The sequence below is a fragment of the Setaria viridis genome, chromosome 5 (assembly GCF_005286985.2).
Source record: "Setaria viridis chromosome 5, Setaria_viridis_v4.0, whole genome shotgun sequence".
NCBI lineage: Eukaryota > Viridiplantae > Streptophyta > Magnoliopsida > Poales > Poaceae > Setaria > Setaria viridis.
This window is the reverse complement of record NC_048267.2, coordinates 13,393,432-13,417,195: the sequence shown is the minus strand read 5'-3', so window position 1 is coordinate 13,417,195 and position 23,764 is coordinate 13,393,432. Positions and strand designations below refer to the sequence as shown.

General features: G+C 44.3%; 2 protein-coding genes across 5 annotated transcripts; one reads left to right on the top strand and one right to left on the bottom strand.

Moving 5' to 3' along the window:
• The first annotated feature begins 9,092 nt into the window (after nt 1-9,092).
• LOC117857327 (pto-interacting protein 1) lies at nt 9,093-13,199 on the top strand. Of its 4 annotated transcripts, none has more exons than XM_034739944.2 (7): nt 9,093-9,353; nt 9,916-10,012; nt 11,129-11,379; nt 11,460-11,586; nt 11,764-12,170; nt 12,298-12,384; nt 12,753-13,199. In XM_034739944.2, exons 2-7 carry the CDS (start codon nt 9,922-9,924, stop codon nt 12,918-12,920), a joined length of 1,131 nt encoding a protein of 376 aa, XP_034595835.1. In that variant the 5' UTR covers nt 9,093-9,353; nt 9,916-9,921; the 3' UTR covers nt 12,921-13,199. The 4 variants fall into 4 exon arrangements, with proteins under 4 accessions (XP_034595835.1, XP_034595834.1, XP_034595832.1 ...); XM_034739943.2 differs by having other exon boundaries at nt 9,094-9,353; nt 9,911-10,012; XM_034739941.1 differs by lacking the exon at nt 9,093-9,353 and adding an exon at nt 9,386-9,541.
• Nucleotides 13,200-13,793: 594 nt separating this feature from the next.
• LOC117857326 (probable receptor-like protein kinase At5g18500) lies at nt 13,794-18,712 on the bottom strand. The gene is made up of 8 exons (XM_034739939.1): nt 18,333-18,712; nt 16,913-17,606; nt 16,673-16,777; nt 16,359-16,481; nt 15,820-15,990; nt 15,608-15,737; nt 14,424-14,633; nt 13,794-14,290 (listed from the first exon to the last, which is right to left on the bottom strand). The coding sequence occupies exons 2-8, from the start codon at nt 17,581-17,583 to the stop codon at nt 14,159-14,161; spliced, it is 1,542 nt and encodes a 513-aa protein (XP_034595830.1). The 5' UTR covers nt 17,584-17,606; nt 18,333-18,712; the 3' UTR covers nt 13,794-14,158.
• Nucleotides 18,713-23,764: the final 5,052 nt, after the last annotated feature.

The following is a 23,764-nucleotide window of genomic DNA, read 5'->3' as shown; positions in this document are numbered from 1 at the left end:
CTAAAACGATAATATCGATGATCACCCCTACCTGGCGCGCTAGATGGTGTCTAGACTCGTCAACCTACCAAGGGGTATCCCGATGTAGTAGATTGGTTGGTGGTGGATCGCCGGACCTGAAACTTAATGGTAAAAGCGAAGATACAAGACACATATTTATAAAGGTTCGGGCTGCCAGAGTAGCGTAATACCCTACGTTCTATTTTGGATGTTGTATATTACGCCCTCTCTTGAGTGTTGTTTGGTGTTCTTGGTTTTGAGGATGTCCGTCGATCTAGATACCCCTACCCTCCTAACAGCAGGTGCCCGCATCATGCCATGGCGCATTAAATGTGCACCATGACGCCCCTGAACGGTCCACATGTAACACCCGTGGAAATCACCAACTAAAATCACCCGTTAAAAATCGCTTTTAAAATCTTTTTACCGTTGAGCTCTCGGAAATCGAAAACCTTCCCGGCGATTCCGCCGCCCCGGCACCCAAGCCGATCTTTTTATCCGTACTCGTAATTTCCGCCGCGTGCCGTCGTCAGACGCCGCGCGCGTGCTCCGACCGTGTGCCGCGAATGCCGCCGGTCCCTCTCTTTTTCTTTCTCTTTTCCCCTCCCCTTTTCCTTTTTCTTTTTCCTTCTTCCTTCCTTCTTCTTCTTTCTTCTTCTTCCTCCTTTCCTCTTCTCTCTCCTCCTCTTTCTTCTTCCTGGCACCCGGCGCCACCTTCCCCTGGCGCCACTCCTCCTGGCCGGTCCCAACGCCATTACTCCGGCGCCCCACCCTCCTGGCGCCATACCCCTCCGTCGCCCGGCCCCTTGCACGCTCGAGCCCGCGCCGCCCGCCTCGGCCCCGCCGGCCACGCCGGCGCCCTCGGGCCGCGCGCCGCCCCGCGGCGGCCCCGCGCCCCGCACCGCCGGCACGTCCCTACGCGGCCCGCCGCCGGCCCCTACCTCCCCGCTCCCGGCCCCTACCTCCCCGCCACGGCACGCCACCGGTGCCGTGCCACCGGCCGCCGCCGGCCCTTGCCAGTCCCCTACCGCCGGCGCCCTCCCCGCCGCCTATAAAAGCAGCCCGGCTCCCCACTCTCCACTCACCAACACCACCACCCACCACTCCCCCTGCTCCCAGCCGCCGCCGCCGCCAGCAAGCCGCCGCCCGTGCTCCTCCGCCCGAAGGCCGCCGCCACCCGACCACCACCGGCCGCCCTTCCCCACCTTCAAGATCGCACGGTAATGGGCAAGATGGAGCCCCCCTTCCTTTCCTCCGCCTCCCCGGCCCTCGGCTCGCCGCCGGCAGGCCCGGCCGGCCGGCCGCCGCCGGTCAACCCCCCACCTCCCTCTCCCTCTCCAAGTTCCTGGAGAAGGAGATAGGATTCCCTATATTCCCGATTTGACCTCCAAATTTTCCCAAATTACACATAGGTCCTTCCACCTCTCTCAAAGGCTGTTTCATAGATCGACCCCTCCACCTCCAAAAGTATTCACAAATAGGTCCCTGGTTTATTACAAATCAGTCCTAAACCTCCTGTTTAAGCCCCTAATTCATGCTTAACCCGTCATTTCATACGCCAAACTTCCTCCAATTGATCCCAAATTTTTACCACGTCATCCTCCGGAATACTTTCGCCGATCCATATCCAAATTTCCCAAAAATAATCTTTCTACCTATTTTCCGTTCATGTTTTCTGTTCGGAGCTCACGGTTAAAAACCGATCTTTCTTTTATTTATTTGTGTGTCCGTTTGTGTGTGCCGTAGATCGCGGATTGCCCGAGGAGGATCTCGAGGAGGAGTTTGACCACGAGCCCGAGCCCGAGGACCAGCAGCACGAGCCGGAACTCCCAGAAGGCTTTGAAGATGGCAAGTCCAATCTCACCCTTTGATGCATACTTAATACCTAGTTTTTCAACCACAACCTATTGGCCGGTTTTACAAAATGCATATTATTTCATCGCAAGACATGGTTGGATAGCCACCCCTTGATTGTTATGAACATTCCTTGTTACCCTATGGTTGTCTCTAAATATGACTCGCTCTATTAAGTCGATAACCACCGCTAGAATGCTTAGGAAATTATTACTTAACTACAATCATTATTACAATGGTGTATTCGGAAAATAAATGTGTGTGTGTGTATGCAAGTGAGAAAAATGGCTTTCCGGGTTCAAAGGAAAAGGATGTGTAGACAGGATGGATGGGTATTCCTTGTGTGGGATGCCAGGGTGTTGTGCTCGTACCTTGGTGGTTGAGCAATGTCGGGAGATATCCATCTTGTCGTGGTTAAGGACCGAGTTGATGTGTCATCTTGCCTAATTCAACCATCGTGCAACCACTCGACCGTTGTATGGGCAACGGCTTAGCATAAATCCCACTAGCTAAACTGTTAGTCTTCAGGGGTGCTGGTGAGCAACGGGAGCCCATGGAAAAGGAGTAAGATCTTTGTGACTTAGGTCCCGGTTACGGTCTCGTGGATGAACCGTGAACCCCTTGGGTGCTTCCGTGAGAGCTAGCCAGTCTTAGCTAAGGTGGGTAATGGCTTTGTTAGGATCCGCACCGGCACTAAGGTGATCGTGCTACGGTACCCTACTTGTGGGAAAAGTGTACAACCTCTGCAGAGTTAAAACCTATCCGGGTAGCCGTGTCCACGGCATTGGACGAGTTACGGCTTGGTCACATAACTAGTACTTGGGCATGGATGGTCACAGGTGTGTGTGTGTGTGTTGGGTTTTGGAAGTGTCCGGCAGTTGTGCCGTGAGCTATGACGGACAGGGAGTCCGATAGTAATAAAACTTGGATCCTTTGTGTAGGATCAACCCCACTCCATGTTCGGTTACCAAAGAAAAGCTTTACAAAAATTTGTTTGAAAACGAGCCTATGCATGTGTTGAAAATCTAGCTTTACTGCAAATAAACTCTAGCCTATCCTTGTTTTATCCTGTGCATATACTTGCTTGCATCCCCCTCCGTGGATGGGGTTGGACTTGTTGAGTACGTTCGTACTCACCTTTGCTTCGTAACTACAGAGGAAGACCCGGACTTCATCGCCGAAGACCTTGAGTAGAGGTTGTGTCCACACCCAACGCTGCTTGTGGTGTTGGCCTTTCCAAGATGCTGCTGCTGCCGTGTAGTCCCGAGTGCTGTCTTTTGGCAGTCGCTTGGTTAGTCGTTGTTGTTTATTTACTTCTTATCGATGTGTGGCTTTCACGCCCACTCCCCCGGGAGTTGTACGGTAACTGAATTATCTGTCGAATAAATGTGTTATCAGCCTCCTGGGACTGATATTTGTATCACATTTAGTCTCTACTTATGTGGGGACGCTTCAACCCACCTGCGTACGGGAACGTGACCGAGAAGGGAGGCCGACCACTGTCCAGAGGGTCCAAGGGTGAGAGGGCCTGGGAGGCCACACCAGGACGACATAGAAGGGCGGAGCCACCACGGCCTGTACGCACTCCTGGAGCAGGACGCCCAGATGTCATCATGACCATTCCCCATGTAATGACTCATCGAGGTCAGGGCGAGGCAGTCACAGCTGGTCTGGTACAGACCTGATTGCAAGGTGGGACCCAGAACTTGACCTCACGGCATTGAGTGGCCATGAGGGCGCCCAACAGGTCGGGAAAAGCTAGGATGGATGGCGCGCCTCATCCTATGCCGTTGACTCAGAGTTTACCTACCCACTCTGGGTACGATCGTCAGCTACAGCGCCCGTCCGTTCCCTGCCACAGGGTTAGTAGGCGGGATGGAAGCTCATTCCGGCTCTGGCCATGCCGGGCGTGAGCACTCCATGCCGCACAGGAACTGCGCTAGCCGTACGGGCCAAGGACCAGCACGGAGGAACAGAACAAGTGGGCCCCAACGGAAGAGGTCCACCACCGGCACTAGCCCGAGCCCGCCTCCCGACCACTTCGCAGGGTCGGGGGGCCCTCCTTTCTTCAAACTGTCACCCGATCCCTAGTCTACCCTATATAAAGGGAACCAGACCTTCTCCTCTAGTCTCTCGACCCTCAGACACTCGCACACGCACACACATCTACTCACCCACATCACTCGAACGCTTGCTTGCAAGCACCCCGTTGTAAGCCCCTTGCACACTTGAATCAAAGACTCCTGCCGAAACTGAGTGTAGGGATCATCCTGAACTAGTATAAACTTTGTGTTCTTGAGTGCAAGCCATCGAGAGTGAGGGAAGCGTAGCATACAATCACTAGTTGGCGGTACTAAACACCGACACTAACATTACTCAAAGCCTGGTCTTATAACAATTGAAATTGATAGTTATTCTAGAATGTTGAGGTTAACTTTGAATTTTTGACAATAACTTTGAAATTTTGATGTTTTAGAAAATATACTTCCATAATATGTACCTAAATAGTAAATACACTATAATAAAAAATATATAGTTTTCAAAACTGTAAACTATGTTATTCTCCAAAACATTAATCTTTTGTGACTAAGGAATTTAAGTATTCAAAGGTTAAGTTGTAGAAGGATTTTTCAATTGCGATAAAAAAGCAATCCAGATTTAGATATATCAAATGCCATAGGAAGCCATCATCAACTCCAGTAATTTTGACGTAGGACAAGAGGGAGTCTTGCAGAATGTTCCTTCAACTCCTTTTCAATTGTGATGGTCAACATTTTAATTTGAAGTAATTAATTTAGATTGCAAATAACTACTTCAAGTTTTCAGTAAAAATGATCAAAATGAATGAAACTCTTGTTGCTGTAAGAGGTAATATGCGAGGCAAGATATAGCGAGTACCATGTCACACGAACTGTGCCCATACTTATTTCCCAAAGAAAAAAAGCGTGCCACTGTGTGGGGTGGCATGTGTGTTTTTCTTTTGCGATCTTTTACCTCAATTTTGAACCAATTATCTTTTGCGGGTAAAAGAGAGCTTGATTAACGAGACATGAATACGTGCTTATTAATTTTGGACCAATATTTATCAATAATTCCGTTTTTGTCCGTGGCCATTGTAGCTGGTTCATAAGCCAACAGTGATAATCTATCACATCAATTTCATCAACTAAATCTAATGACTCAAGTTAACATCACCCATCGCGTAGCACTAGCAGTAGCAGGCGGTCGTCCCAATCACCATCACCTCACAGTCCTCACCTAATGAGAACCATGTGTTACACACATAACCAGATTTTCTTTCTTACTTACTTACACTTGTGTTGGGTGAGGCTGTACTGTTCATTCAGAGTAGCAATCCTGGGTGTCCATAACTATGACGACGAGGTTAGTCTAAAGCCTACGGCACATATTTTTCGTCATGTGTCTCACACTCTCACTCTCACCATTGTCTTGCAATTTTAACTTGCAAGGAAGGCCACCTCTGTTGCAAAGCGAAGCAACCAAAACCTAACAGATGCAGACCTAGACACCAAACCTGCGCGTCCATCTGGTGCAGGCCCTTCAACTTCAATTCAATCTGTTGATTGGTCTTGGTCGTACGTGGATAGCACTTGCAGCAGAAGCGGCATGGGAGTTGTGCATATTTCCTTTTCTTGGATTGCAAGTGTGCATTGAACTCATGTCAAAAACACACAAAAAAGGGTTCAAGAGATGGTGTATCTAGCAACTAATAATCAAGTCAGGTAGCACTGCAATGCAAGAATGTCAAGAGATGCATGAGCTAGAAAGGAACAAGAATTTGCCCACACCAGTAATAATATGCACTCGTTCAAAAATTATTTTCTCTTGAAAATCATATATATTGTTTCTCTTCTTTCCTCTTGATTTGGATTAAAAAAATCTTGTCTAAACGATGTGATATCCCTAGCAATTCCACTGATGAACTAAAACTTAGAGTACTACATCCGTAACCAATCAGATTTTCAACAAATCATTTATAATTATTAAAATAAACACATGGCTGGAGACGTAGTTGTCAAAAGTAAGCGGTTTTGATTATTTAGAGTTTCAGAAAGAACCTGGAATTACAATCATTGAAGTGATTTGCCAGTTTTCTATTGCTTCAAGAGTCAACGTGGAGGACGGTTTCTCCTATCCTCCCTTTTCTTTATCTTTATCCTCCAGGACATCAAGAAATTAACAAACCTACCTAAAAGGTAGAGGACAAGGTACGAACAAATCTTCATCAACTTTGCTGGAGCACGTAAATAAACAAACTAGGACATTTCAGCTGCTGCATTCAGAATACATTCCTCGTCATTCTAATTAAGGAGATGAAATCTGATGTCTGGTGCTGCACCGTTACGAAGAGCAATGCTTGCATTTGTTTCAAGAAAAGATCAGGAGAAGGACATCCATGATATAGCTTATTTTTAATGCCGAGTAAATTAATCAATAATCATGTAATTAACAATCAAGGCATCAAGAAATTAGTTGTCGCGAGGAATAAAGGTCATCATTATTGTGATCCTTTTCATACATGAACCTTTAGCAGTGAGATTTAGTCGGCGTGCTTCTATGCACTTCATAAAAACGTTCTCACATATGTAAGGTTTCAAATGAAAAAGACAATGGGCAAAAATGAGTCCAAATACATTTGATCAATCTGTTAAGAGGCATTGGACAATTTCATTTTTTTTCAGAATTGCAACTTACACGTGCTGCATGTAACAAATGGCACCCAATTTTGTGGAAACATATTGATCGAGAAGAAGAAGTGACCAATGGAAAATCATAAAATTTGCAAAACTTCATCAGCGTGGATGCTAGTTATGCTTGAAAATAGTTTGAAACTTTCAAGAAAGCAACTATATGATCTTAATATTCCAAAATGTGCAACAATAACCACCTTTATAGTTTATACAACAATTAATACCAAGATAATACTCATATATGAACAGAACATTTGAAGACATGCCTCATTAAAAAAATAGGAAAAAGTCTAAATTACTACCCTGAACTCTGAGCAAAGTTCAGATAACCCCTAAACTATCAAACCGTTTATTTAACCCCTCTGATTTGCAAAACCAGTTCATAATACACCTTTTGTCCCTAATCAAAACCGGTTTTATTGCTTACGTGGCAGTAGTTTAATGCCACTTGGGTCAATTAATCAATCCACGTCAGTTGTTCATCTTCTCCTCCATTACGTTCCTCCTTCCTCCTCTCAGCCCATCGCTCTTGGCCTGCTGCCCCCGGCCCTTGCTCGCTCCCATTGCTGCACCGTTCTCCAACCAGAGGTGGCGTCCTTGGCCCGCAGCCGAACGGAGCCGCCAGAGCAATCACGACCATTGTCTGCCGGCTGCCGCAGCCGCTAATCTTGGCCGGAGCCCGAGCTCCGCTCATTGCTTCTGCCTTTTGATTTTCAGTAAATCGCGTCCAATTCATTTTCACATTGCTTCTGCCTTTTGATTTTCAGTAAATCGCGTCCAATTCATTTTCACGGTGGAGTATCAAAGCTTGAAATGATTCGTATCAATGATTTTCTCACGTTACATGTCAGGAATTAGATGCTTCTTTTCTCTCTAAAAAAAAAAAGGATGCTTCTCATACTGCTTGTCTTATCTAGGTACTTGACTCCCGATCCAATTTTATTTGAATTAAAAAGCTTGTCTTATCTAGGTACTTGACTCCCGATCCAATTTTATTTGTTCAAGAGTGAAGGCTCAACAGCAAGCGACAACTCCCCACGGTCGTCGTTGGCTTGCCACCCCCGGCCCCTGCTCCCATCGTTGTGTCCCATTCTTTAACGCGAAGCGGCGCCCTTGGTCCACAGCAAATGGAGCCGGAACAATCCCTACCAGAGCTCGAGCTTTGCCTGCTGCAACCGCTAGTCCTGGCCAGAGCTCGAGCTCCGCTCCATGCACTTGCAGCTCCTTCGTGTGGAGTTTGAGATCCAAACTTGACGACATCGAACGGACGCCACTCCAACCCCGACGCCACCGTACGCGCAAGATCCGTCCACCTTGAGCTACTCCCCGCTTGCGCCAATTCATGGTCACTTTCGCCGGAATCAAACCATCACTGCTGGATTCATTCACCTAGCACCCCGATTTGGGCTGCCGCCGCCGCAAGATGCTCCTCCGGTCGTGACCTCACACCGCCCCGAGAGCTCGCACTACTCGAGCGAACCGGCTATGGCGCCGCCGATCGTGTCACTATAGTGTGCAGAGCTCGCTCCTGGAACTTTTTCCACATAACGCAACTGAGGGGAACCTTTACTAGCTGACCGAAGACGTTGATGAGGGCCTTGAGCTCGACCACTCCACCCTGCCCTTGCACGGCGAGCTTGAGGAGGTGTGCATAGGCTGAGGTGCTGGCTTGGAGTTCGGGTCCTAAGGATGGAGGCGGAGGCGAGAGGAGGAACGAGGAATGGATGACCAGCAGAATCTATGACGTGGATCTATTAATCGGCCCACATGACATTAAATCTGCCACGTAAGCAAAACCAACTTTGATTCGTGCTAAAAGGTGTATTGTGCTGGTTTTAAAAACCATCTGAACTATGCTCATAGTTTAGGATAGTAATTTTGACTTTTTCCAAAAATACTAGTACAATAATCAACTATGCTCCAGCTTTTGGTGAAGACAAAGGGGTAATTTCAAAATATCTCCACCGCCAAAACTAGAGAGAAGCCACAAAACGATTTACACTAAAGAAGATGAGCCAAAAAAATGACTTTATCGGTTTCTCCCTTGAAATCTTCAAGCATTAAGTGATTTAAAATTATTGCCATTGAGAAATCATTTTACCAAACATTTTTCCAAACAGCTTTAGCTTCACTAGAGAAGCCGCTTCACCGTAGGAGTCCGAGTTGGAGCTCTATAGGAACGAGAGATAAAATTGGTGCAAGATCTGGCCATAAATTAAGGAGGAGTTACTACAAACGAGAGAAGGTGTGAATTATACATAGACAAAAGAAAATGAGGTGAATCGGATTAGAGAGATGTAACAAATGTATTATTTTGTCTTTTTGTCTAGCATCAGTCTATGCGACTGTAGTTTTTTTAGTCCACGGACTACCGGAGTTGTGGCAGTACATGCACGCCAGCCAGCAAGGTGCCAGATCAGCAGCAGTAAACCTTTTGCATGTACAGATGTGACTATGCGAGGGATGGCAAGAATAGCAAGAGAGCGAGGGCATTCCAATTGGCGAGCGGTGGTAGCGGCAGCCGAGAAGCGGGCACACAAATAATAAAAACGGAAACGGCCGAAGCGGAGCCAACGAGTAAAACCACCCGGAGGCCAGGCCGGGCCAGACAGGCAACCGCGCAACAGAGGAGAAGGGGAAGGGCGGCGAGGGAGGCCTCCGCGTCGTGTCCCTTCCTCCTCCTCTCTCCTCCGATTCGCCATCCATCCATTCCCCTCCATTGTTCTTGATTCGATCCGGTTCCAGATTCCCCGAAGGACGACACAAGGTTGGAGGAGAAGAAGAAAGGTAATCGTCATCATCTTTTTTTCTCGTAATGGATTTTTTAATCGCGCATGTCAACTGGTGAACTCCGCCGGATTTTATCCCCTCGTACCAAGACTTTTGGGTTGTTTTCGCTCATTGTTCGTGCTTGCGGGATTTTGTCGCCGTCGGCCTGGGCGGCCGACCCTCTTCTCCTCGATCTCGCCGGAAAGGTGGGTGATAACCGTCGGGTTCTTCAAATGGTGATAGGGCTTGAGGAGGAGGAGTCCCCTGTTTCTTGCTTTGCTTTTCACCTCATCGTGTTCCCAGTGATGGCTGTTTAAAGAAAAACCTGAGTGAATTCGTCGCATGGCAGATTCCGTCAGTGTATTCACATCATAATCGGTGCTGATCTTCCCCTTGTTTTTCCCCCTAAGATCTTCTCTCTCTTTCTCTTCTCGTTTCTTCCAGCGCCAAATGTCGAATCTTGCCTGCAGACGTAATCAAGATGCAGATACTTTTGAAAAGACGTGAAATGCAAATGTTTTGCTCGTTTTGATTAGATACAGGAGTGATCTAAATGTCTGTTTGTATAATTCAAGGATAGGGATCCATGGGATGCTTTTCATGCTGCTCCGTGGTGGACGACGATGTTGGCAAGAGGAAGAAGCACGACGATGACTATGTCCCTCTCCCTGCTCAAGGTTGCCACTTCTTTCTCTCTTTTCTTTATGTTATCAATTTCTTGCTCCATGGTTGCAGTGGTTCATTCGTGAAATTCTGTTAAAGAAATGATTAGTTTTCATAGAACCAAGGCAGTGATTTCACAAAGTATTGTGCTATTTCACTCTCTCATCGAACAATGCATATAGCAATCTTGTAGTGTCTGTCTTCCTTGACGTAACAAATGCAGAAAATTCTTTGACGTAACAAATGTAGTTACCTGCCCTCACATTAGGTTGCTCAGCTTTCTCCCTTTCTTATAAAGAAATGGGGAATGATAAATATAGCCTGGCATGTTGCTGGGTCGTCCACCTAAGTCTGACTCTAAATTTATCATTGCTTAATTATTACAATTGACAAAGGCTTGGTGTTCCTTTTGTATTACATTAGTTGTCTAATAGGTCGCACAATTAACTCAGCAAGGTTAGTCTAAGAACCAACACAGTGCGATGCTCTTTAAAAACCGTGTCCTATTTAACCAGCTAGATGTTATTACAAACTCATAGCAAGTCAAAATTTCCATACCATCTGTGTTTTATCCCTACTGCTTTGTGGTTGTAGTTGACTAAAAACTTCTTCTGGTGTGTCATGGGCAGGCGAATCATAAGGATAGGGATAGGAGAAGAGGACTGGGATATTAGATTGATTGCTTGCCTTTGATTGATATATCTCCTCTCTCTCTCTTTATATACAAAGGTTTACTGACCCCTAACCATTATATCTAATCTTATCTCTAACCCCAGCCCTAATTGAACCAAACCCATAAGGCCTGGTCAGGCCGACTACCCATAACTGTGTCAATTGGTGTATAAGAAAATCTATGTGAACCAGCCTGTCGTACTGAATAATTCTGCATGTGATTGCAACTATTTTGACTGGGGTACTTATGGTTTACTAGTGCCCTATGGTAAAAAAAAAAAATTGTGCCTCCTGAACACACAAGATGTTTTTTTAATTTATTTTCTAGGTATCATTTGATTTAGAGCAAACCTAAATGACACGTGAATGAACTTATTTGGTAAAGTAACACCGAGAGACAAAAGATTTCTTGAGCACTTAGCATATTCTAATCTTTATTTCAAATATTCCCAATGCAGTCAATAACTATGGACCTAGCCGTCCCCCAGCCCCAACCTATGTCACCCCCACAGGAAGAGCTCAGCCAATTGCAGTGCCAGTCATTCCCCTGGAAGAGATGAAGGAAATCACAAAGAACTTCAGCAATGATGCTCTTATCGGAGAGGGCTCATATGCTAGAGTCTACTTTGGTGTGCTGAAAGATGGAATGAAATCTGCGGTGAAGAAGCTTGACTCCAGCAAACAGCCTGATCAAGAATTCCTTGTGCAGGTTCTGTTTCCATTCCTTTATCTCAGATAATATATTTTCTCTTTCAGATGTCCCAATTTTCACTCCTATTTCTATTGCAGGTTTCAGCTGTCTCAAGATTGAAGCATGAGAATGTTCTTCAACTTGTTGGATTCTGTGCTGAAGGGAACATCCGAGTTCTTGCTTACGAGTACGCAACAAGGGGCTCATTGCATGATATCCTCCATGGTATGGAAAATAAAACCTTCTATTTATTGTCATATAAGCTGTATTTCATTGTGATTACTTAAAATTTTACTCATGTAACATTAGATTATACATTTAGATATGATGAACCTGTCGCTGATGTGCAAGCCAATCAGACTTAGCTTAATGAGCTGATATGTGCATGATTCGTAATCACAGGTAAAAAGGGTGTCAAGGGAGCCCAGCCAGGGCCAGCCCTGTCATGGATGCAGCGGGTGAGAATTGCCGTGAGCGCAGCTCGTGGGCTGGAGTTCCTCCACGAGAAGGCAGAACCTCGCGTGGTCCACCGCGACATAAAGTCCAGCAACATACTGCTCTTTGACAATGACGTCGCCAAGATCGGAGACTTTGATGTCTCCAACCAGGCCCCTGACATGGCTGCGCGACTTCACTCCACTCGTGTTCTTGGCACCTTTGGTTACCATGCACCGGAGTACGCCATGACTGGACAGCTTAGCACGAAGAGTGACGTCTACAGTTTTGGAGTCGTGCTTCTAGAGCTTTTAACTGGCCGCAAGCCAGTGGATCATACTCTGCCACGTGGCCAGCAGAGCCTTGTGACATGGGTATGTGCCTCTTCATTCATCAATGAAATGCCTTGTGTTTCTTATCAAAATAAAAATTTCCTATGTTTTTTTACAATGATGAAAGATATGAAGCTAACAAAGTAACAAAATTGTTGGTTATATGAAGGCTACACCAAGGCTTAGTGAAGACAAGGTGAGGCAATGCGTTGATCCAAGGCTTGATGGTGAATACCCTCCAAAGGCTGTTGCCAAGGTAATAAACACTTATTACTCCCTCCGTTCCAAATTGTAGGTCGTTTTAGCTTTTTTAGGTTCATAGATACTATTATGCATCTAGATATAGTCTAAGTCAAAACGACCTACAATTTGGAACGGAGGGAATACCAAGTTATTCTACTTATACAAAACTAATGCTATTACCGTGCAAACCTGAAACTGAAATTTCACAGCATGGTACTAATCCTGCTTCGAAAAGCACTGAAAAAGAGCATTAGCTATCATCGAAGAACTTTGTTTCTAAATCTTTTTGCAGTATGTTGCTTTGATTGACAGAAATTTATCACAACAAATTTGTATGCTATGATAATAACCATGTTACCCATGTTTTTCCTTGTTCACCAGATGGCTGCTGTGGCTGCCCTGTGCGTTCAGTATGAGGGTGACTTCCGCCCCAACATGAGTATCGTCGTCAAGGCCCTGAGCCCCTTGCTGCACAGCCGGTCGGGCAACCGGCCCTCTGGCTCGTCGGCCTCTACTGCCGCCACCGCTGCAGAGCGCCCTGGACTGTGATTCCTCGCTGCCAACGGTCGCCACGGATGTGAAGATCCCGTGATGTGACGACATGGGTTCGGGAAGGAGACCATTGCATTGTTGTGTCTTGACTCAAGAGTCTTGGCGCCGACTAGAGCCTCTGCGGCTTGTGCTGTATATTGTTGCCAGCGATCGATCCCCTCTTGTGTGCGTGTGCCTTGTCATCAACATGTTGTAGAAAACGGTGAGCGATGGATGGATGATATACACTGTTTGGTCTCTTTTGGAATGCAAAAATGTAGCACTTGGCTTCCTCTATCTGCAGTTTCTCTTTGCTCTGTCATCTGGTAAATTGGCCTTTTCTCTAGCATATGTAACAGAAAAGCACGCAAAAAAACTGAATTCCACTTCAATTAGCTAGTGTATCGACTGTCAACACAAGATAAATGTTCTCTATCGGGTGTTTCTTTAGCTTTCAAGTACAAGTCAACTCAGATGTGATGTCTGTAAAAGTAAAAGAAACACATGACAAATACAAAGATTGGTAAAACGAAGAACAGGCAACATTAATAACAAGTGACAACTGCAGTTGGTTGTTTGGCGTTGCTGTCCAATGGATGCATTCTTTTAAGGATTATTGCAATGAATTGCCAAGAATTTTGGCCACACAACTGTACATGCTTAATAAGCTATAAAGAGTGACTAATTTCTTGATGCTACCAAGAATTGTAGTACGTCGATGATTCACTAGTTTTAGCGCAGTTTCCTTCACGGAGACATGGTTCTTTTAATAAGGTACTGAGACATGGTTGAGCCACCCAAGATATCAGTACTCTGACTACTGCCCTACTGTGACCTGTTTCGTATTTCTTTTTATCTTTTTCGATCGTTTTGGCCAAACTGACAATAATATTGTGCGCTCAATGGGAAGGATGCTTTTAATTGCAACATTATCATTACAAATATTACGGGTATTCCGCCAGTATTCATGATGCTACGCCTGTACACACTGTTAAGAACTTACAGCAGCAATTGTCGAGATCACCAGTAAGTACATATAAATCGATAAGTAAAAAAACAATACCTTTCTCTACAAATAAATCATAAACCGTTACAACCAAGAAAAAAGGAAAAAGAAAAAAGTAGATCTTCTTTCCTGAGCTCTTGTGTATTCAAGCTTCAGAGCCTTCAGTTACCAATTCGTCAGCAATGTAAAATGGAAGAAGTCTGGTCCATGCAATGTACCAAAGAATGTAGTACGAGAAATGCCAGTGCGCTCATTTTGATGATGATGCTCTGCTCCTGCTTGGTTTGGAATCCGGATTATCACTCTTCTCCGTGTCGGAGTTGTTGTCCCTTTGCGAATCCATTTCTGTGCTCCCTCCACGGTGGTGCTTAGATCTTCTGTCCTGCTTGCAAGAATTTGTATTTTCAGCATGATAAGAATCAAGGGTCGACTAATATTATATATGAAGATTGAACCAGCATTATATGAACTATGAACTAAAAAAGGATCTTGTTTCCTTTTCTGATAGTACATACCCCTCGAGGAATTGGATCATCTGATTCCAGCATCCGGACAACTTGACCCATCTTCGGTCTCTTCTCTGAATCTGGATCCACACACCTCAGAGCAGTCAACAGTGCACGCTTGAGCGCTCTCGTCGAAGGTCGTGTCTCTATGGTGGGATCGACTACTTCCTCTGACCGCCTGCTAGCAACCATCATTTTTAGCCAATCAACCAGATTCACCTGCAAATGGCAAAAGTATCATATTTGGTTAGAAAATTAGAAGATATGATTTTCATGTTTTCATGAAAGAAACTACATAATGGAGGGGAAATAGATATGTCCTTTGTCCATTGTAAGTTTTTACTGATGTTGTGAACCACAGTTTAGCCTGGATGTGCTATTTAAGCATTTATGACCTCTAAATGTTACAATAATATATCCATTAATAATGGTTACTGGTAATATTAGTATATGGAAACTTACTAGATTAAGTTGGTTCTATCAAGAAAATATTTGCTATAAGTTGGTCTTTGAGATTTGACACATTATACCTAGCTACAATGATCTGGTACACTGACTCAACAATCTATAACATTGCTGGTAGTTTTTCCTACTCTAGGATAGCCAACCACTTCCTCTGAACCAAATAAGTTAAAGATGCCAATTATGTAAAATCAGTGGCAAGCTAGCAGTTCAAACAAGAAATATGAATGACACGATGCATAATATCTACATGACGAACCACAAAATTTGTGTTAGAAATTTCTTAAAGTAACATCCATTTCAGCAGTAAGCTATCTTATATGCCATGCATCACGCATGTCTTTGAATGTTACCACGCTTTATTCAGAAAAAAAGTAGAGGACGATGACCGAAGGTTCAGATGAACGAAATAACAAATTTTAAGTCTAGTTAACATCACAGCTTGAGTGCCAATGACATAAAAATTATGTTCTACCATGAATCATGAGAAATATAAATAAGAAACCACAAATTGAATTACAGGGGAATAACTGAATGTGCAGAACAATTTCTTAGCCAACACTAAGCATTCCAAATCAAGTGTTAAAGAAACAAAATTGAACTTTGGGTATCACTCAATTTGGTGGGATAAGTAGCCTAATGCTTCAATCCTAATCATACCTAGTAATTTAAGCTAGGTTTAATGTATAGATTAACACTAAAGCAAAGTATATTGACTAACTTATCAATACCTCATTTGCTGGGCGACCATAGTCAACGGGGTCCCTTCCTGTAATGGCTTCTAGGAGAACAACTCCAAAGCTGTAAATGTCACTCTTTTCATTCAGGAGTCCAGTGTTTGCATACTCTGGCGCCACGTACCTGCAATCATTCAATACAGAACATCATGACTTAGTACTAATATACATTCGTGGAAATCTTGTTCACGAGTTACGCAACATACCCAAAGGTTCCCATAACTCTAGTGGTGACATGACTCTTTCCAGCACCGAGAAGCTTGGCTAAACCGAAATCTGATACTTTGGACTCAAACTCATCATCAATCAAAATATTGCTGGATTTGATATCACGGTGCACAACTTTAGGTTCAATCGCCTCATGCAAGTAAGCAAGCCTGTGGACAGGTACGAACAATTGTTGCTGTCATTTCAAGCATTCACATGAAAAACTGATGAGTAGAGCAAAATGTTTTCATTTCTGAATTGACAATAGGAGAAAAACATATGATGCAAGTGTGAAAACAAATGAGGAAATAGAGATAGTGTTTGGAAATTTGCAGCTTAATCTCAGTTATACATTAATACTCATTTTAATAATATTGAGTGATATTATGATATAGTGTAATTACTATAACAGAACTACCTCCAGGTAGAAAGCTACTGTGATTTGGAATCTTTATAAAGAGACTATTCTAAGTTGGATTGAAAAGATAATGTGAATGATACAAAAGTAGCAAAAAGTTAAAGAAAAATGTGCACTAACGCTTTAGCTGTCCCAAGAAGAATCTTTATGCGGGCCTCCCATGTAAGGGAGCCACGCTGACTCATAGCTCCATGAAGCCATTGCTCTAGGTTTCCATTGTTCACATACTCATAGACAAGCATCCTGAAAATTCCACTAGGAAGTTAGGAAGGATGCCATAAAATACCACATAATTATTGTATTGAAAGATTCAAAATTGTAAAGTGCATGAAAAGGCATGGAGATTTATTTTTGGGAAGACATGTAACAGGGATCTATGAACAATGTGGATGGTAGTTGTAAGAGGAACACAAAACTAAATTACAAGATGTTACCTTTGAGTACCCTCCACACAGTAACCCAGAAGCCGGACCAAGTTCTTGTGGCGAACATGACCAATAGCCTCAACTTCTACTCTGAATTCCTTCTCAGCTTGACCTCTATATATTCACAAAACATCAATTGGTGAAACTAAATGCACTATTGAAGTAGAATGATAGCTAAGGAAGACAAGATGTGGGGAGCATAAACAGAGCAATTGAACTGACAACTTAGATTAGATAAGCAAGGCTTACAGGTTATTGAGAAGCTTTTTGACAGCAACAGGAGAACCATTGATGAGCTGACCACGGTAAACTATACCATATCCACCCTCACCGATAATGTTGTCCTTTGAAAAGCGATTGGTAGCAAGTTCCAGATCCCTTAGTGTGAACCAGTGACCCCAACCAAGGTATGAGAACTCCGGCAGACCAACCAGAGGTGAAGGAGCGGTTATTGCATGAGCTGAAGCCTGACGAAACGTCCCTGAGCCCCCTTCCTCAGCTGATTGGAATCCTGCATCCTTGTCCATGTAGCGGAACGACCCCGAGTGGCTCTCATCACCGCGCCTCGATTTGCTAACGCCAAGATGGGCCATGGCCTTGTCCGAATCACGGTCGCTACACTTGTCTTGGATAGTCAGGAGGACTCCATCATGGGCTGCGAAGTCGCTTGCTGGCACTTCCTCCACCCTCACCTCCTTGATTTCCTTGGAAATGGCAGGGATTTGGGTGATTGGGATATTCGCAGAGGCCCGCCTTACCCTCTTCTTACTCCGGATTGTAAGCCACACAGCAACAAAGAAGACAACCACCATGAAAACTCCCAAAGCAATGCATACAACCTCCCATACTTTGAGATGCAAGGGGCCTGTGGGCGCGGAGAGATGATCCTTCAGAGTAGGGGAGGCTGTAGGCGACTCCATTGCAGGATGCCAGCTTCCTGCTCCTACAGACGAAACAAATTCAGTCAATCAAGTTAGCTGCCCATCTAGCCCAACAAATCACATCACAGAATGCAGGGAAACGCTAACGAGCTTACGGCCCTCCTAGCCTAGGATCGAAATGCAAATGCATGCATCTGCAATCCACGGAACACGCATATAGGAAGGACAGCTTTCCTTGCTGGACTAAATGGGAGCAGTTAAGACGAGCAGTACAGGGGGGGAGTACATCATCGTGGGCTGGAAGGGAAGCAAAGACAAGGTGTTTACTGCAGCTGTGCTCCAATCCAGTCCATTGGTGTACAGGGGATAATAAATTCCCGCGATGGCGATCACAGTACGGGTCGTGTACCGGCACACGCAAGGATCAACAGCTAGCACATTTAGTTCCCCATCGAGTTTGCGGCTGTGGCGGCGGTGGGGAAGCCACCACGAAAAATAAAAAGATCCTTTTTCATTTCTTTTTGAAAAACAAGATACACTAGCACCTCAATTTGGTCCCAAGAAGCCGAATGGCATGAGCTATTGGTGATCTTGAACGCTGAGGAAGAAGCAGAAGGGCCTAATCAAACCATGGATGGAGCCCTTGCAGCACCAAAATCAAAAATAAACTGAATGGGGGTAGAGGGAAGGAGGGGGGAACGAGAGATTTGGATCTGACTGAGAACAAGAACTGCTAGCAGAGCAAGGGAATAATCCGCCCAAGATTCCAACAACGAAGGCCAACTTACCAGCAGAAAAAGAACGTAGCCGACGCCCGAGCGGCCGGATCTCCGCTCCAGCAGGCGACAAGAGGCCGGAGGATCCAGCGGCTCGAGAGAAACACACACACGCCTCCCAACGGCGGCCTCCTGGCACTGTGCGGCGGAGGGAGGGAGAAAGGGAAACGGAGGGAGGATGGAGATATGCTTTTTGCCCGGTGGATGGACGGATTGGAGCGGTAGGTGAGTGGTATCTGTGGAGTATTTCGGCGCTCGCTTGCTTGCCTTTTCCTCCAAAGAAATCCGCAAATGGCGATGGCACAAAACGCAGGCGGCGAGGGTGGTGAGCAGCGCAGAGGCAGCAGGCCAGCAGCAGGCAGGCAGGAGTTGGTGCTGGCTGCTCCTTTTGTTTCCCTCTTTGCTGCTTGTTTTTTTCTTTCCTAAAGAAATTGCTAAAAAGGTGGTGGATTAGTGGGGGATTAGGGAAGAGGTTAAAAGAGGCAGGTGGTGGCGCGCGGATTAGCGACCGTTCTTGAGCTCGCCTGTGACGTGGAGTTTCGGGGTCGGTGAACGGACCCCTACGGACAGCTAGATACATGTTGGCGTGGGAAGCGGAGCCGGCAGCCAGCAGGCCGCGTGACATGGCGCGGTGCTCGCTGTCTTTTCACGTCGCCTCCCGCGTGCGTGGAAACGCAAATGTGACCGTGACACAGGGAAAACTAAGGGCCAGTCTGTCTCTGCTCCAGTTTCGACTTATCCAGAGCTCGAGCTCAAACTCTTCGATAAAAAACGGCTCCACTCCTACAGAGCACTAGCCCTACCAAACTGACTCTAAAGCTTCAAATACATATAAAAACCTATTAAAATTTCTATGCACTAGATTTTTTTATGTGTTGCTATCTCTACCGCAAAAGAGTTTTGCACCCTAGGTTCCATCCTATAGTTCTAGGAAAGGTAAAGAAATGCGGAAATAAATGAGGTAGAGAAAGTAAACTCCTGACATGATGACAAGGTGATTTTACCACTAATCATCGTAGTTGGAGCCTCTCTGAAAGTGAATGCCCGTACAAGGGCGTAAACTCCCCGGTCAAGTAACTCTGTAGGATAGTCGATGGGCTTTCCCCACATGCTAGTGAATCTCTGCCTAACCTCTCCTAGATGCTCCTTGCTGCTCTTCACTTGGCAGAGCTTCGGCAAAACGCCTAGAGCCTCTCCTCCCTATCACAAGCACCGACACCCACTCCACAAACTCGGTTGGAGGGTCCCGCAAGACTTACAAGCCCCGGATTTACAACTCTTTGTGTGCACAACCACCGATACAAAGAAGGTGTGCAAACCTCACCTAACTCTAGGCTAATCCCTAAAACAATGCACTAAAAGGCCTAAACTAGAACTAATCAAGACCTAAGCCTTATGCTAATTGTCCTAACCTTCTCTTAAGCACTTTGGTGGATAGAGCACTTGTGTGTATGTGAGAACCAAGCCTATAGCTTCGCCAATCTCGAACACACTTGAAATGACCGGGCAAAGGGGTATTTATAACCCCAAACCAAGAAACTAGCCGTTGCAACTTTCTGAGCATCACTAACTCATTCGCTACCATGGTTAGCGTAATCACCGCATAGATGGGTAAGGTCCAAATTTTACTTCAAACCTTCTAGAGCTAATTTTGAGCCGATGCTGAACCGAGCTGACGATCACCAACTGATTTGATGATGATTACTGTTACCAGAGTATGAATCGGTGGTAACAGTGTATGCGCTCTCAAGGTGACTCGGCAAAAATTATACATGTAATCTAACCGTCAGCGGTCCATCCCTCGTTGCGAATCATCTTCAACTCCCAGCTCACAAATGTTTTCCTAAAGAAATTTCATGCTTTCATTCAACAAAAACATGCTTTGAGCTGCACATCCTTTGTTTTTCAAACGGAAAGTGACTTCCATTACCCAACAGAGCTATCCATTGTCATCTTCTACAAAACAAGTCGCAAATTATCATCTTTTCTTTTGCAGAAGCATTACTGCGAAAACATTAAGCACTAGCAAGAAGAGTCATTTTGCCACTTGTAGCTCTATGCATAGTTAGTTTTACCCTATGTTGCACAGATATGGATGCGTGTATCGGTATTGCCTGATACGGATATGGGATACGCGATTTCCCCAAAACCCGATAGATACATTTTTACTATTTTTAAAAATAATTAATATAATACTTGTAATAGCAGAAACTATAAATAAGCTTGTGATTATATTGTTTTGCACTAAGCACAAGCACAAAACACCATTAGAGCACAACGCTGAGTCAAGAGGCTACACGAGGGGATAACAAACAAAAAAAAGGCAGAGGCAAAGCAATAGGTGAGGGAGCAGCTCAATGTATCGTGGCGTATCCATGACGTATCGGTATCGGATACGTATACGGATATGGCACCTTCCCTAACGTATCGGGGTAGCAGAGGTTTTACCTGTGGTGGCACTGGAAAACAAAGCTTTACATTCTTAATTAAATTCCGTCAAAACAATATTTCTTGACAAAAAACTATAGAAAATTGCATATTCACTCTGCAAATTTGGTGTGTAATGCTGTACACTGTTTGACACCCTTTTCCTCATAATGGAATGACAGGACGTAGCTCTACGCATTTAAGAAAATGAACTAATAAATTAATATAGACACTCATCGATCTGTCATATTAAGGAAGTATAGGTTTGGAAATAGTTAACTTCTATTTTAGCGTCAACCTTATTAAGAGAGAGAATTATTAAGAAACCACATTCTGCTTCCCACGTGACTTTTCCTTGATGTCTGATCTCTTGCTGTTAAATATTGTTACAGCTTTATTAAGGGTTGCAATTTAGTGCGCATCACATATACATATTGCTATCAAAAGAATAGGATGCTTGTTTAGGCAAATAACAGTACTTATTAGATGGGCGCGGCTATAATCCTTAAACTCATGGGAGCCCGTACAATAACAGTACTTTTCAGTCAGGGTTAGTTTGTACCATTGCATCGCAATAACAATTGAGGAATATAATGACTTCTTTGTCGAAATGCTCCCAAGATTCCTTTAAAAAAAATTGAAAAAAAAACTTTCCACTGTCCTGAGCTAAGGACGGGAAGGTAGCGCACCTTTTGGCTTTTCCCCCAATAAAACATGTAGAAAAAGAACACACCCGCGCGCACCTAAATCCATCATTTTCCTTAGGAATTGAAATGAAATAAGGACAACACCACCCCCAACTTTCTTGAAGGATGATGAACATTTCCAGCGATACTCCTTTGAAGCCTTTTCTTCTATATTTATTTTACTAAAACAAAAACTTCTATGCCTAAATCTTCATTGAAAAAGATAATACATTTCTTGAAACATTTAATAGATTACTTTTTGGATTTTTGGTGATCTTGCCCCTACTTTGAAGTGCAATTGTGTTTTTATCCTTATTTTTCTAACTTTGTGATTTTGTCCTCGACTATTCATAAGTCATTGTGATTTTGCCCTCGGTCTTTGCATATTTGCCCCTGTTTTGACGGTTAACTAGGGGCAAAATCACATTGACTTGTGAATGCACAATAGTCGAGGATAAAATCACAAAGTTAAAAAAAGAGCAAAATCACAATTGGGCAAGAACGCTCCCAACTTTTTCAGTAGGTCCTTGCATACCATGAATTTAGAGCAGTAATTGATCCTACAAATAAATCTAGACGCGCTCTTGATCTCTATCATGCATAATAAGCAATGTTAATCTTTATAATACTGTAGTTTTTAAAGGAAAACATCAAGATGTAGCCCATTTAGCTTCTATTTTTTGTGTAAATTTTAGAAAATTATCAAGAAACCACATTCCACCTCCGGTAGTCCGGTGTGGCTTGTTGCTAGCTGCAGTTCCTTGATACCTTTTGCTCTTCAACGTTCTAACAGCTTTCTCGTATCATAAGGTCTGATATATAGCACTTAAATTTTACCCGCAAAGAAAAAAAAAGATATATAGCCCTTAAATTTATGGGAGCCCATCTCACAATTGAAAGAGACAATAGTGAAAATTAATGTAAAGGAGGGGAAAAAATGAGGCTCATTTTTTTCATCATGGTTCGTTTGTACCAAAGCATAGCAGTAACATGAGATACCACTCTAGAAGAGCTCGGGTCGGAGAACATAACTCCATTGTTGAAATTTTTGGGAACCTCATAAAACAAAAAGGGGAAAGCTTTGGGCGTCCTAAACTAAGGATGGGGGAAGCAAGCCCTCCTTTTGCCTTTTTTTGCCCAATAAAACATGTTGAAAACGGAAACACGCATGCACCCACCACCTAGATCTTTCATTTTCCCAAAGGAATTGAATCGAAATGAAATAAAGACAAGAACAGCTCCAACTTTCCTCAAGGATGGCCAGCATTTCCACTTTGTATGCCTGTTGCTTGGATCATCGGTGGTGAAAACGACAAACTTTCCTGCCGGTCACAACGAGTACTACTACTATGCCGGGGTCATGCTTGCAGCCAACCAAATCATTGCCGACAGCAAGCTTTTTTAGCTACGTTTGTAGCTCAATAATCTGCAGGTGGCTGGTCATGATCATCCAAGGTGATTTTTCTCACCCTCTTTTTTGTGTAAATCAAACATGTGTTGCTTCCTCAGAGAAAAGGGTTAGTTTGAAGCCTTGTGCAAAACGAGACGTATAGATGCTTGAGAGAATCTACCTGCCAAGTGCCAACATCACATGGTGGTGGCGAGTTTGATCAGCCGGAACTAACTGCGCACTATCATGTTGGTTAGCCTGTCCGTCCTCTTCGTTTGCTAAAAAGCCCCCGGTTGAGCTGGGATCGATATGGTGGTGCGTGGCATTATCACATCTGGTCCAGAAGAGACTAGGCACCACAAAAAACTTTTGCTTAGCGTACGTACGTGACCTTAATGAACTGTACCTTTCTGCTGCGGCCTTCTTCGTTCCTAAGACTCTCATCCACTATGGGCTTCTCTACTGCGCTCCTCTCCCTCCACTAATTAATTGTACACTGTCTATTGTCAATTGTTTTTTTTCGGATTTTTATTGGTTGGCGGGCGAGAGTTATTAGATTGGAAAATTCATATGCTCGCCTATCTATAAATTTGGCATATGAAAGCTCAAAAACGTACGATAGCTGTTGCAGATGATTAATTTTAACTCAACGAGCCATATGCTAGATGCAAAATTAATCCAATTTCTGTTCCCTTGGCAATATATATCGCACAAAAGAGAACAAGACTCACTTCAGCTTATTCAGCTGGCTTATCAGCCACCAAATAGTGTTTTTCTCTCACAACAAATCAGCCGTTTCAGCTTTTCAGCCGGCTTATAAGCTGAAGCGAACAGGCCCAAAAATGCTAGAGTGACCCACCATATATATGAAATGAAGTGTCCATAGATGGTATTATTATACTCCATCCGTATTGAAATATTTGTCGCTGTTGACTTTTTCT